Genomic DNA, 14,880 nt, shown 5'->3' on the forward strand with positions numbered 1-14,880 from the left:
CATTCCTTAAAAACTATCAGATACAACAAACAGGTTTGGGAACAGCTGAAGTATAGGTATTAATATTAATTTCACATAGGCTAAAAATGGCTCTTTCGCCCCAGAAAATCTGAAGATTCCTTATGCATTACAAATCTGACCTGGTAGTAAAAAATCACTGTTGTCACCATTGCATGTCATTGCCTTGCCTGCAGCAGCCTAACAGTCAGTCAACCTCCTCTTGCAGCGTCGCAGCCTACCTGATTTTTATTAAATGGCATTCAGTTTCAGTTAAGTTTTGAGTGATCAGATTTTGCTGAGCTGTCATTCCCTCCCTGCCTGAGAATCTTCTGAAATATTCTTTAACTAAATAGCTACATACTTTCATTCATGTGTCTGAGCTGTCACCTGAAGCAGCACTAATTACTCCTTTTTATAAGAGCTGTGGCTTTTTTGGGAGAAGACTACCTTCAAAAACAGGTAAGGAGAAAAACTTTCTCATAACGAAGCTACTGCCTTAATACTGTTTACTGTACCACCGTATGTATCAGGCTGCTTGCAGCTGCCAGGAGGCAGGAGGATGCAGGCAACATGACACTGCCAGTGGCAGAATCCCCCCACAAAATCTCAGTTAGGAAAACTGATTAGGCTGTTTCAGTCTTTGACGGCAGTGCCAATTCTAAGTAGTCCTTCAGGGCTATAGGACATGCAGAGTATTGTGTATGCTCAGGAAAAAGACCCTTAGTGGACGTGAAGGACACAAGTACATCACACCTGAGCTCCCCGACAGCTTGTCATCTCGTATGCGAGATGGGTCAGCTGCGGAAGAACGGGAGAAATAGAAATGCACGTCAAGCGCTGCTGAGTAACCTTTCCCTGGATTATGAACGATGGAGCCTTTCACCTCGGGGTCGTTGCCTGCATCAAGCCAAAGTCACTGCTGGGAAGTCGTTGTGGCTGATGACCAGCAGCCCGGGTGACATGAGCAGCGGATGCTCCCAGCCGGCTCGCGCAAGGGTACCAGAGGGCATACGGAAATAGCGCTGTGCCTTTCGGTGCAGGAGACATTTCTCTCGGTTTAGGGATGAGCTAGCCTGGGAAGTTGACAGCAGCACGTTCTGGCCTACTGATCGTGAACAATCGACATTTATTCTCCAGCGAAGAAGAGGAGGGGGACAGACAGGTGCTTGGGGGTAGGAGAGAATTTCAAGCTGTGCTGCATTTGTTTTACGACTTGCTTTGCAGCTGCCTTGGAAGAAGAAGAGGCAGTTGTTGAAGATTAGACTGCTCTGGAAATATTATCTTAGATACGAGATACTAATGCAAGTACCCCCCCTTTTACTGCTCTGCTAAGTTTTGGGTCCCCTGGACTTTAGCAGGGCTTAGCAGGGTTGGTTTTCTTCTTACTAATTTTTTTTTCCCCTTGCTTTGCCAGTGTCAATGGCTGTGCAAAGAACTAGGCGAGAGGGTGTTATTGCCAGGCTCACCTTCTCCTCACCCCTCCAGCTGAAGCTGTGTGGAATAGACTGTTTGGGGACCAGCATTACATCAGAAAATTTGTACTATAAAACATATTGCTTGTTATTATACTCGCATCCTGTCCTCTACACAATATATTTACTCTCTTATACGTTGAATCTTCCTTTAGCCAGAGTGCTTTAACTGACAGACTCCCTGAACTTCATTCTTTGGTTTCTTTATTAAGTGCAGTGCTAAGGCTTACCTAGGGTGTATCAATTTAGGAATGCATCTTAATTTAACCTTGAGCAGTGAAATACCCAGACTATTTCCTTTAGCACTCTGTCCCGGTAGATAACGTCTGTATCTGAGTTCAGCTTCTCTTTGCGCCTAGCACCAACTGATTAGAGTCCCTTCATAGTTGGTATTTCTTTTCTACAAAGATATTTATACATTAAGCAAGCCGTACTTCAGTCCATACTTCACTCTTACTTTTGACAAACTATCTGACGAATTCTCTAAGTCTTTCAGAGTAGGACTTCCTCTCTCTGCACCACTTAGATAATTTTCTTCTGCGGCATTCAAACTTTTATTTTTTTGGAAAGAATAAACCCCGACCAAATACAATTCTTTTTCAGCCAAGAATTGAAGGAAGTATAATCTGAAGGAAGGGAGAAATATGTTTCATTGCTGTCTCTGATACCAAATCTTAAATGCATTGCTTCAACTTCATTGTGAGTACTACAAAATACTCCATTTTCCTTGCATGACACAGGCATCAGAATTGCATAAATGTTCCAGAACTGATCTCAGTAGTGTTGTCTGCGGAGGAATAATTGCGTCCATACTTCCCCATGCATCCAGCCAATGATTTTGCCAGCCCTCCTTGTGAGAGTGGTGTGCTGGAAGCAAATGCAAAAATCCTTGTCTGTTACTTTTTTTCAGTCTCTGCCTTGTAACAGTGAAACGCTGACTTCTGACACACAAGAAATGAGTTCTCCCTTGTTACCATTCCTTGCCAACGACATCTCATTAAGGATAATATCTGAAATTTTCTATGGTATTTCCTGAGTCCTCCTCCATTCCAGAATCCTTTGCTACTATGAACATTGTTGTGAATAACCCCCATTTCTTGCACAGGGTATTTCTAAAGATGTTAAGTATCACTGTAATGAAACGCCTATTGTATTGATGTAATGAGTTTAACTGAGTTTCTTTCCCTTTCGTACATCTTCACGTGGCACATTGTTGTCTGTTCAATGAGATAATTAGATATGGAAGAGAAGCAGACCTTCATTAAGCTGGCATTTACCAAGGCTCTTTTGTCCCGATGTGAACTGCTTCTGTGCTCCTGTCACTGTGGGCCGGGTGCTGGAGGTGCACAGAGCTGCTCCCTTCGCATTTCGGGACTTCTGAACTCCCTGTCAGATCGACTGATCATCAGTGTGGAGAAAATGAGTTGCTACATCCTCATAAAATGACACGGGGAGACTTGTCAGCAAAGATGTTAGTCGTTCCAGATGGAGTGCTAATAAAGGTGTGTTAGATGGACTTTTCATTGCACTTGGTGATTTGATGGTAACTCAACTGCGCTGTTACTAAGCTGCTTGTGTTACTGCATCAGAGGAAATTTCCTGATAAACAAGTCAGTCTGGCTCCATCAATGAATTCCTCTGCTAAGCAGAAATGTTATAACCGTATTGTCTCTGACCGGGAAGCTGACATCAACCTGGGGTAGAACAAGGCTCTTCAAAGAAGGGATGCCATGCAGTGATCTGGTAGATCCCAGATGAAGGGACTAGACTGCTTAAAGTCTCCTGCAGTGTTACTTGTGTGAATTTTTCCTTTGAAAAGGAAACAAGTGCCCAGCTGAGATTGCATCTCTCTTCTTCTTGGTAATCGAAAGGCACACGAGACCAAATCTGCCCCTTAGCTGGCTAAGGCTTTATCTGTGACAAAGCTCGCAGGAAGCAAGCGCAGATAAAGAGAGTGAATTTTCATTTCTAGAGATGGCTGTCAGAAACACAGGCTTTCAGAGCCAGTAATCACCCGAAAGCCTTAATGACTGCACAGAACTCCCATGGAGAAAGTGAAGGTCCATCAGAGCAAAACTGCCCGTGAGAGCTCGGTCCGAGGTGGTCACAGTCACTGGACATCTTTTGTGTTCCCTTTTGGGCCCCACAGGGCAGCTATCGGAGCCCCACAGCGATAGATGCTCTTTGCCGTGTACGGGATTTCCCATTAACCAGGCTGCCAGACAGATGACTCGGGTCTGGCGAGCCCTGCAGGCACTGGCAGAGTGCACCGTAAGGAGACGCTGGGTGTTTTCAGAAGGGCTGGCAGAGGTAATCAGGTTACCTGGTTGGGGTTTTTTTGCCAACAGAAGTCTTTTCATACATATTTGAGAATGCTGCCATTGTTTTTTTGTCTCATTAACCTTAAAGGAAGCTGAAATTTCCCGGTTTAGCAGGCAGCTTGTGTTAGGAAGCAGAAGGGCAGAATAAGCTCCCACTTACTAATGGGTAGGGATCGACCCTCTCTACTTCACCTTCCTCCCGTGCTGCCAGTGCAGCACATGCACATGTTTCATTCACCGTGTGCAAGCACAGCACCTCTTAAATTGAGCTCCAGTGTCTTAACAAGGGTCACATTATTCCTAACCCTAGTATTTTTCCTTTTCACCTAAAAAGGTAAGCTTTGAGTCAGGTTATTTATCTGTTTTATTGGTAGTTATTTTCTATGTGGCGTCACTTGCTGTAGGTGATGGAGTTAGCAATGACACCTGCAGAATGGGGGGGACCTTGAGGAACCTTCTATATGTTAAATAAACCTCAGAGCGTTGTGGTAAGCACAGAAGCCCAGAGGAGGAAACCTGGCATTGGATCCTGCATGAGACTGGGCACAGCAATGCAGTTGTCAGCTGTGTGAGTAAAATTCAGCTGAGCTGCAGTGAAGTGGAAAATGTCATAGGAAAACTTCTGTACCTCAGAGAGGGTCATTTCTTAAGAGCAAAATGTACTGAGCTAAACTGGAGCATCCCTTGGCCTGCTGTTCAGAGTAAAGATCAGGCGCTGGTGTGCTCCTGCACTGCTGATCTTCTCCCAGCGGCTCGCTGGGCGAGAAGGTAATCGATGCTGAGCAGGTACACGGCTCCCAACCCAGCCCGAACGAGAGGGCTTGTTTTCTTGCTTTCTGTTTTTTAGGGACACGTACTGACTCCATCTAATGGCTGCAAGCTGTGAACAATGGTGTTAAATGAAGCGTGGCCGCTCAGCGTGTTGCGTAACCATTGCGGCGGGTTGTGCTCTACACAGTGCCCCATATAGAACCATCAAACCCTGCAGAGAGCAGGAGGTGGTGGTGAGCCTGCCGTCTCCCCAGCACTGTAGCTACAAGGCACGTTCTGGAAATCAAACAGCAAACGGGCTTTAACGCTTTCCCACTTTCTCTATTCCCTGTCTGGGAAGATTTCTTACACCCAGGGTACCCATCCTACCAGTGAGAGAGTTCTTAGCACCTGCAGAATACAGATTTTCTAAGACTTTTGGGTGTGGTTTTTTTGCTTTTCAAGAACCTTCAGTGCCCTCTCCTAATGCATAATGGAATTGGGGAGAAGGAAAAATATATCTGTGAATTGCTCTGCAACACTAAACCCCCTGAAATCTTGACGACCTGGAAAAGTTTTGTTAAGGAAATAGGGGAAAGGGACTTTCAGGTAGCCTCTTGTGTAATTTTTTAAAGTTTTTTAATTATGCTTTACTATTTCAGAGCTAGATGCAGCTATGCGGTGGATTTTGCAGAGAAATTGCCAAACAGCTCTGGGAGGGTTTCCTGATATATGATCAGGAGTACATGTTGCACAATGTGATACTGGAGGTAGAACTGAGTCTAGCCCCTTTGCTCTTCACTAATGCCTTCCCACCCAACTAAATGCCACTCTATATCAGCTTTTTTCTGACATTCTGAATAATTTTAGAACATGCTCTTGTAGGCTTCAAATATCAGCAGGTTTTGCTCAAATAACAGTTTGCTCTGGGCAGCTGGGCATGGTCAGAGAGCGCAACAGGCAACAGAGTCAGGAAGGAAGAAAACAGCCATGGGAATACATACCTGAATATTGAAGACATGGGGACCAAATGGCCCAATTTTTGCTTTCTTCTGTGTAATAGATGAGAAGGTCAAGTTACATCTCTGTCTTCTTGGGAAGACAGAAATTGTTCCTGTGTCTTTAGCAAAACAAACGTGCAAAGATGTCTCTCTCTTGTTTGTTTGGGCTGTACTCTGCCATAGCTGATCTGAGCGTAAAACCATTTAACTCATAGAATCATGGAATAGCTTGGGTTGGAAGGCACCTTTAAGGGTCATCTAGTCCAACCCCCCTGCAGGGAGCAGGGACATCTTCAACTAGGTCAGGTTGCTCAGAGCCCTGTCCAACCTGACCTTGAGTGTTTCCAGGGATGGGGCATCGACCACCTCTCTGGGCAACCTGTGCCAGGGTTTCACCACCCTCATTGTAAAACATTTCTTCCTTATATCTGGTCTAAGTCTGCCCTCTTTTAGTTTAAAACCATTACCCCATTATTGCAACAGGCCCTGCTAAAATGTCTGTCCCCATCTTTCTTATAAGCCCCCTTTAAGTACTGAAAGGCTGCAAGAAGGTCTCCCCGGAGCCTTCCCTCCTCCAGGCTGAGCAACCCCAACTCTCTCAGCCTTTCCCCACAGCAGAGGCGTTCCATCCCTCTGATCATTTTTGTGTCCCTCCTCTGGACCCGCTCCAACAGCTCCGTGTCTCTCCTGTGCTGAGGACCCCGGAGCTGGACGCAGGACTCCAGGGGCGTCTCACCGGAGTGGAGTAGAGGGGGAGCATCCCCTCCCTCGACTTGCTGGCCACGCTGCTCTGGATGCAGCCCAGGATACGGTTGGCTTTTTGGGCTGCGAGCGCACACTGCCGGCTCATTTCCAGCTTTTCATCCACTGGTACCTCCGAGTCCTTCTCCGCAAGGCTGCTCTCCATCCCTTCATCCCCCAGCCTGCGTTGATACCGGGGGTTGTCCTGACCGAGGTGCAGGACCTTGCATTTGGCCTTGTTGAACCTCATGAGACTCACAGCAGCCCACTTCTCGAGCTTGTCTGGCTCCCTCGGGATGGGCTGGCATCCTGTCCCTCAGGCCTGTCAACTGCACCGCTCGGCTTGGTGTCATCTGCAAACTTGCTGAGGGTATACTAGATCCCACTGTCTGTGTCATTGATGAAGATATTCATTATAGGAAGGAGCAATCTCATGGGAGCCGATAGCTTTCACAGAACCAGTCTAGCAGCTGTTAAAGTGCTAAATCTGCCAGTTTCTTTGGACTTGCAGGAAGAGGGAGTAGATACAACAAAATGATAAAGCTGGGATTTTCTGGGCAACACTGATTCCCAGCTGAGTGTCCACCCTGAGCAGCGACATTGCCAGAGGAGCTGTGCTGCCTGCAGCACAGACCAGGAGATGTGACTTCAATTCCCAGCTACTAAAATTTCTCCAGGTGTCCCTGAGCAAGTGCCTTTGCCCCTTTCTGCCTCAGCTGCCTGCAGAAAGGGGCTAAGAACACCACCCTGCCTCACCCGGGGTTTGAGCTACCTGCAGGTGACTCGCATGCTCTACCCTGGCCTTTCTGTTGCTATAGTCTGGCAGTTTCGTATTTCCACCTCGGTGTGTGTTTTCCTGGCCGTGTGGTAAGCTTTCTTCCCAAAGAAAGCCCTGATGACTCACGGAGGACAAAATCCTGCAGAGCTCCTGGAGTCAGCATCCTTTGCATTGGCAGAGGGAGTTTTTAAAATGAAGATGAATCAGCCGTGTCAGACTTTCCTGGGAGTTAACTCTTGGCCCCTCTTCCATGCAAACAACCCCGACTGGTATTTACACTAAAAGAGTTCCAGCAACGCGGTGACCGCAGCCCTGTGGGAGGCGAAGTGCTGCTGGGCAGCCCCCGGGCCGGTTTGGGTCCCAGTCCCCGGGCTAATCTGGGTCCCAGTCCCCACCGCCTTTCCCTTGAGCATCCCAGCGAGCAGGCGGGAGGGGGTTAAGGCAAGCTGCTCTCCGCTGCCTGGCTGAGTTAGCGCTTCCATGTTGCCTCCAGAAGAGCTCCCGGGAACGGCGGCTGCATCAGGGCAAGGGGAGAGGGAGGGACACTGCAGCAGGGCAGAGGAAATGTTATTTAACGGTGGCTCCAGTCTCCTCCCCCTCGCCTGGTTTGCTGGGGGAAGGGGAGAGAGAGGGCTCTGAGGAAGGAATAAACCTCGGGAAGGAGGGGGGGAGGCTAATGCCGAGGGCTGGCAGAGCCCCCGGGAGCGGAGGCTGCGGGCTGCCGCCGCCGTTTGCTGACGGGGGGGACGGGGGGGGTCGCGCAGCCCCCGGCCCTGCTCGTCTGCCGCCGGCTTCGGCTGCTGGAAGCCTCCTCTAACCTCCTAAGGCGAAGCTTGGGCTCCAAACCCCGGCGAGGAGCAGAGATCTTTCTGGTAGCCCAGCATCTCGGAGCGGCCCCGGTCAGGCGCGGGGGGGGGTCAGCATCCCGGCGGTACCCGGGACCCTGCGAGGGGGAAAACTCCCTGTTTTTCCTCCGGAGGAGATGTGCTCCAGCTCCCGGACAAGGTAGCTGCTGGGTTTGGACACCTCGGTTCCAGGAGGCGAAGAAAAGAGACTCGTATCTCCGCTTTGACTATGGCAGATACCCCCGAAGGGGTCAGCCCCCACCGCCTAAGGCTAATTTGTGCCTGAGGCCAGCAGACCTGCCTAGGACACCCCGCAAAACTCCTGGAAGAGGCAGAGACAGGTCTCAATGAAAACACTGCCGACGCTCGAGTGAAGTGTCGTTACTTTCCCTTGAAAAGCGAGAAAGGAGCATCCTCCGGGCTTGGGAAGAGGCGTCGGTGCTCAGTGGGGGTCGCATCCTGCCCGCTGAGGATCTGGGGGGGACAGGAGGCTTCTCACAGCTGCTGGGCTCTGCCCCATGACTAACACAAAGGACCCGAAGAGAGCTATGGACTCCTCTCCCGTGACCTCCAGCTCTGCGGCAGGCCCCGTTACCTTCTCGCAAGTTTTCGGGCAGCAGTGCCAGCTGATGGAAGCAGGTAAGAGAGGAGCGCGCGCGGGTACGACCTTATCGTCCTACATCTCACCTTCTGGTTTGCAGTGTCGCTAATGTCTTCCCTCCCCTGTCTTGGTTCCCAAGTTCTTCCCCAAACCTGGTGTTTTCCAAAGGGAAAGTTGGAGTGACCCCTGTTGCATTTGCACACCTGCCTCAACTTCTCCCAAACCCACTTAAAAGCTTTGTGTTCAAACAGTTACAAATTTGAGGCAAGGGTTGGGATGTTTGCGCGTTTCGGGTTAACGTGGACTGGAACGAGCTGCTCTTCGCCAGACAGTGGAAGCTACCATTACATTTAGAAGTGTACGCAACGTGTATAGCAACTTTTCCAATTTCAAAATAATGACATTCAAACTGGAGGTTGATTTGCTGTTTTGGAGGGTGACTGTTGCAGCACAGAGCATCTCTAGGTGTGCAGATCTCTGCTTTGGTAGTCAATTCTATGAAGGACAAAGTGTTTGGGTTTTTTCCTTTGCTTTTTCTGGCTGTTTGTGTTACTGTAACACCTAGAAGCTCTGTTCCTTTTCCCAGTTGTTTTCATACATTTGTAACATCCCTACAGATGGGCCTGATTATCTGTTGTCTGTGCCTTTTGGATATTAAGGAGGGAGTGTGTAACATGACTAATCCCACGTTTTCCATTTTTGCCTCTTGCTTTTCTTACTTGCTCAGCACAGGTGCCCCGAAGCGCTGCTCCATTCAGTGCCCCGGAGCTTTGCGCTAGCATCCTCCTTCATACCCGAGTTCCCAAGGCTAATAGATTGGCATAATGAATTTTACAAGCCTTGGTCTCTTTTTCCTGCTTACAGGTAGCTCTGAGAATGGATGTATTTGTTTACTTGTGGCTGTGGAGAAAGCCTGGATTTTTGTAATGGTACCATAACAACACTTGCGCTGAATTTCTAGGGCTTGTTTTCCTCGGACCTACTGGTGCTTTCGTATTTCTGTTTGTGATGGCGCATATGTCTTAGCAAATATGTTCTCCAAAGTGTCCCATCCCCTCCTTCTCTCTCCTCTTTTCTCTCTCTTCTCCCCAACCAATTCTGTAACTAATGATGTTTGGATTGTAGTGTTTCTATTTACGTGGTGAGATCCAAAATATTATGTATTAGGGTTTCGTTGCGACTTCTGTTGTGCCTCTCATAGTGCTTTCATAGGTTGAGCCAGGAGAACGACTCATTAGCTGACAACTACTCAGTTAATCAAGCCTGTGATCATGCTGCTACCTCCAAGGAAATGTCAGGCAGTTTTTCAAGAGGGTTTGGTGTTAATCTTTCATCATATATGGCCTGGGATCAGTCCAAAGTCTGTGGACCCATTATGTCAGATGTTACACAAAGAAGAGATGTGTGAGAGAGCCCCAGTCCTGGGTGAGCATTTTGTTTTCCAAATTAGTAAGACCAACCAGGTGGGAAAACACAGGTTGTAATTTTAGTTTTGTTTGCTTTTCCCTTCCCTTTCTTACAGGGTAACGGCAGCGAGGAAACCTGCGAATCTAGGGCTTTTGAATCCCACCTCAGTAACTCAACTGTAAGATTTTTTTTCCTTCTGGTGGATCATTTTGGTAGGACTTTCTAGATGTCTTCAGGCACGCGCAGCCTTCAGGTACAAGGTGCGGTGTAAGGATGGCTGCCACGAACGGCACTGACATTCCAAGCAGATGAGTAGATTGCGTGTGTGCGTGATTTACATCTACGTGAGCTTTCTATTCTTACGGCGACAACAATATATACTCAGCATACCCGAGAGCAGAACTTCAGTTGATGTGTTTGTGGATATGGCTGTGTTTATAGGGCCTTGCAAAACTTGGCTGCCCAAGCTGCCGCTGTTCTCCGGGGTTTTAACGTGGGCAGGAAGGACGCCCTAAGGAAACGGGAGTGGACGCAGGTTTGGGACACCAAGGTCTGGTTACTGAGTCGTGTCCTATGCCATCGAACAAATGACATTTGGGATAGAGCCGTAAAAGGGCCCGACATCATGTAGGGCTGTGCAAGTGCCTTTATAAACCATAAAACCAGATCTTGCCCTCTGTGCTTCTTTTGCAACAACAATTTCTGAGGAGCTATGCTGAGTCAAGTTCTGACCTGTACAGCCCAAATTTCACGAGCAAGACTTCAGTACCACATCACTGTCACTGATGACATTTGGGCTTTTTTAATAACACTGCGATGTGCTTGAATGATAAAGGTCCTGGCCTTAATTAAATGTCAGACTATGTGCCTGGAGAAATGCTGAACTCTAAATAAATCACAGACTTGACAGCACAACTTTCAGGTAGCACCTGGAAAGATAGGTTTTCTATGGCTTCTGCCTTTGTTACAAGGACTCTTTTCCTCCAAAGCACCTGCAAGAAGAGCTGGGGTCTGCTTGCAGAACGTGCCTTAGGTTTTGTGCAGCACTATCTGTCCTCGGGGGAGAGAGCGGGGGGTGCGTGGCAGCCCGTTGCAAATGGGTGTCCCCCCTCGCCTAATGCTGCTCTTTGATAACTGGCTCTGGAAAACAGGTACTGAATGTCTTGAAAGTTAACTTTTCTCCTGCCAGCTGCACATCTTCCTGTTTGATGGAAGACTTGAAAAGTTTTTTGTGCAGCTGATTCTGCATAATTGGCTGATTATTCATGCATAGTTTTTGTAGATTTGCATAATACCCTAGGATGTACTATGGTAATCAGAATATTAATCTAAAGAGTATGTTGTCATATGGGAGTCCCGCTCCAAAGCTGTTTTGCCCTTTGCACAAGTGCTTGATCTTTATTTAACCTCTGCAGCGCTGTTTACTTGTACATTACATAGGATGCTCTTTTGAAAATTAGCTTTCTATCTTTCTATTCTACCCTACTGTACTGTTGCCGCTTACCTTACCAAGTTTACTATGCCTCAGTACATTTGTTTGTTGGGATGTGTTCCTTGCAATCACCTGGGGTTTTTTATTTGCGCTGAGCACAGGGAATAGTGCAGATTGGAAGCAGATTGGAAGACTGCAGCTGGCTCAACTCCCTGGTTTGGGAGCTCATTGACAAACAAAGCTCCAGTTTCCCAAGGCAGTAAATCCTTGCTGTTGCAGGCATTAAATTTACCTGATGCCCGAAAGATCTGTCAGTGTTGCCTGGGGACACGGTCACCTTTCAAGAGAGTGTAATTTCAAAAGAGGGACTGTAATTCCTATCTAGAATTGCTCAGAGAATAAGGTTTTTATTTCATGGGCAAGCCATGCAGGTTGATTGGTTTTTCACCTGGTCCAAGTTAACTACAAGGCTGGTGATTTCCAAAAAGACGAATTGGGAAAGAGGCTGTCTTCATAACCCAGTCCTAAATCTTCCCGATCTTGGCTGAAAGTCCTGTCTGCCAGGCAATGGTGGAGGACCTTTCTTGTTTGAAGCATGAACTGGAGTCTGGCACAGATTTATGCTATAAATTTTGCTAATACCAAAATGAAAGGCTATAGTTTTTTTCCATTTGACAGTTTCTGAATTAAAAAAAAAAAAAAAAAAAAAGTTGTCTGAAAGATTTATGATTGGCACTACCAAACTTAAAAATGGGTGAGACTAAGATTTTTTTGAAAGGTGTTTCCCCTCTGCCCTCCCATGAAGTATTGAATATATGGAGTGAGACCTGATCTCAAGGATAGTTGAGGGCTCTCTTGAAGATTTGGGCTTAGCAGAGAAACCACTGACCTTATACGCGGGCAAATTCCAAGCAACTTGTTCAGCATAATGCAGTTTTCTGGACTTACTGCCATATACTATTCTCTGACTCGCCGCTCTGTTAGATTAATTGTCATTTTCCATTAATTCTTTGGCTTACAGATGCTGATGATTTGTTAGGCTCCCTTTTTTTTTTTTTTTTTTTTTTTTTTTAATATCTTGCCAGTTACTTTTCCATTGGTTATGGAATAGGGAACTTGGGTCAAGATGTGACCAGAATGCACAAGAAAGCTCAAGTAATTTGGAAATCATCCAGACTTAAAGATGTTGCACTGAAACTTTTACATATTATCTTTCAATTACACATATATTATCCAGTATGTGCATTTTGTGTCCCACTCTGATGGTTGCTCCACAAATGGATGTGAGTTTGGTTTGGCTACCAAGTAGAAAATTACACGATGCTGAGTTCTTAGGAGTTCTTCTATGGAAATTAATGTAATGTGGCTCAAAGCTTTTGCCTTTTTCCCCTGGATTTGTGGTTTTGTTCTTGATCCAGTTCCTCTCGAGGAATGCGAGGTAAGAGAGATGCGGCATTACCTATGCAATGTATTTGTCCTGCAGCATGAAATCCCTGGAATCTCATCTGGTCCGGCATCTTATTGCAAACAAAATGTTGAATATGCAACATAGGATTCCTTTGTCTGGTGCCTGAATATGGTTTTTAAACAAACAAAACAGCATTTTAAAAAAAATCTGCTATGTACACTCTGATTTGGGTGAAGTTTTCCTTGGGATCTGGGCTCCTTGAAGCAGAGTGCAAATCTGGTGTGTGTTGAATCTGAATAAAGATGTGCCTTGAACTGTGAGCCAAGCCTAGAGCTCTGATGAATTCTAGGTTGCATTTGCGTATCTGTTTGTACGGAGATATGCTCTAGCTCTAAGGGTTTTTTTTTTTTTCTGTGAAGCACAATCTGAGCAAAACTTTACCTTAAGACTTCAAAATACAGGGATGTTTCCTTTAGCAACTTCTCTGCAACAGCAAGGTGCTTCTCTGGGTAGGTAAATGGGAGGGGAAAGAAGCGTACTTGGCATTGAGCAGTACTCGGACAAAACTTACGGCTGTGATACGAAGTAGTGGCTCTCTCACGGCAGAACGTGCTGCACAAGACGTCTCCCACCTCAAGCTGCGATGAGCATAGGGAGCGAACAGCTTCCTGGGGGCCCAAAACTTGCTCGAACCTTGCTCCTCTCCCAAGCCGCTTCCAAGTTTTCCTTTCCTTGCAGATGCAATGTTTTCACCTCCCCTTGGGCAAACCAATCCCACCCCCCCCTTGCTGCTTTGCACCAGGAAAATGCCAGTAGCAAAAGGAGTTTTCAACAGTGTCGGCAATGAACGGGGAAACTGCGAGCAGGGTTCTGAGTCGAAAGCGAAGCACCTTGGGAGGTAGCGAAGGTACCGCTGTTCCTATTGATGCTCCAGCCAAGGAGTAATTTGGCCCTTGATGGTGTTTGTGTTCTCTTTTTTTTTTTCCTGGAGAAGGCAGCAAATTTTCCGTGAACAAATTGGAACATTGAATGTTTCCTCAAGGAAATGCCTCTGTTTGTTGCATTGGACACTGTAGGTGCACTGACTTGCTTTTAAGTGATTATAAGGTGTGGAGTTGACAGCAATGTGCTGCCTGATGAGAAAAGAAGCAGAGAGTCACAGAGCGGATGAATTTTCTAGTGCACAAGTCAGGTCTGAGGGAAACCCAGCACTGACAGCTTGGTAAAGGAGCAGAGTCACAGCAGAGCAGGGAGGGTTTTTTTTTTTTAAAATAAAACCACAGATCAATGCTTGGCTGTACCTTACTGCGTTTCCATGTTGGACATTTCTCTGCCCAATAACTCCTTTATAGCTAAGTCCTTTGTTAAGAAAACTTTACTAATGTCATTGCTGATCTAAAGCACGTATCAGGCAATAGGGGAAGAATTTATGGGAAAATCTCAGCCCCTCATAAGATGTTGAAGGAAATCTCTGACCTTTCAAAATGAGGCTGAGGAGATGAATATTTACCATCTGTGCTCTCGTATTTTTTGTCCTTTAGTCCCTTGTGCATTTTTCCATGATTTAATTAAACACCAACCAAACAGGATCTGGTTTCAAACCTTTTACCTGGATCTGAAGCGGAGCACAGGTGATACGGTTTCACCTTCTTCCCAAAAGCTGAGGTTAGCGGTGCCCATCATGCACTTAGGGAGCCATGTCCCTCTCTTATTTTCTGCTGCATATGTACAATGAAAGATGATTTAATGGGTTCACATCAAAGCTGTGATCCTTTCTGGTCCTGGGCTTCCTTGAGTACAATATTCAGTGAGCTCAGGCTCCAGCTATGAGAGTATTTGAGCAAACCTTTTGTGACAGCTCTTCTTTCCTCCTGTGGACAACAAGAGAAAACAGTCAGCATAAAATTTGCTTGGATCGGTTGGTTTGAGACCACGCGGAATCAGGGCTGGAAACGTGTTCCTTGGTACTTAGCGCATTAGGTTTCCTACGTGCATTAGTCAGTAATAAATTTTTCATGGTAACAAGTTGTTTCATTTGCTCTCCCAAGAGAAGAGATGTGTCTGTGTGTATAGCAAAGAGACTTTATTTCCAAAAATGATTGTAACAGCCTTGTTTAATTAGCG

General features: G+C 46.6%; 1 protein-coding gene across 3 annotated transcripts in view; it reads left to right on the forward strand.

Moving 5' to 3' along the window:
- LOC115342529 (kazrin) overlaps positions 1–14,880 on the forward strand; it is a 312,869-nt gene that overhangs the window by 75,466 nt on the left and 222,523 nt on the right. The window contains exon 1 of one of the 3 annotated variants that reach the window (XM_030017746.2): positions 7,635–8,547. The exons of 1 other annotated variant lie outside the window; for it this stretch is intronic. Coding sequence is in view for 1 of the 2 variants with exons in the window: in XM_030017743.2 (XP_029873603.1) it covers positions 8,427–8,547 (121 nt within the window). In the remaining variant the exon portion in view is untranslated. Of the gene's footprint in view, positions 1–7,634; positions 8,548–14,880 lie in introns of those variants that run through there. One more of the 3 variants, XM_030017743.2, reaches the window with a different exon arrangement.

Source organism: Aquila chrysaetos, chromosome 6, assembly GCF_900496995.4.
Source record: "Aquila chrysaetos chrysaetos chromosome 6, bAquChr1.4, whole genome shotgun sequence".
Lineage (NCBI taxonomy): Eukaryota > Metazoa > Chordata > Aves > Accipitriformes > Accipitridae > Aquila > Aquila chrysaetos.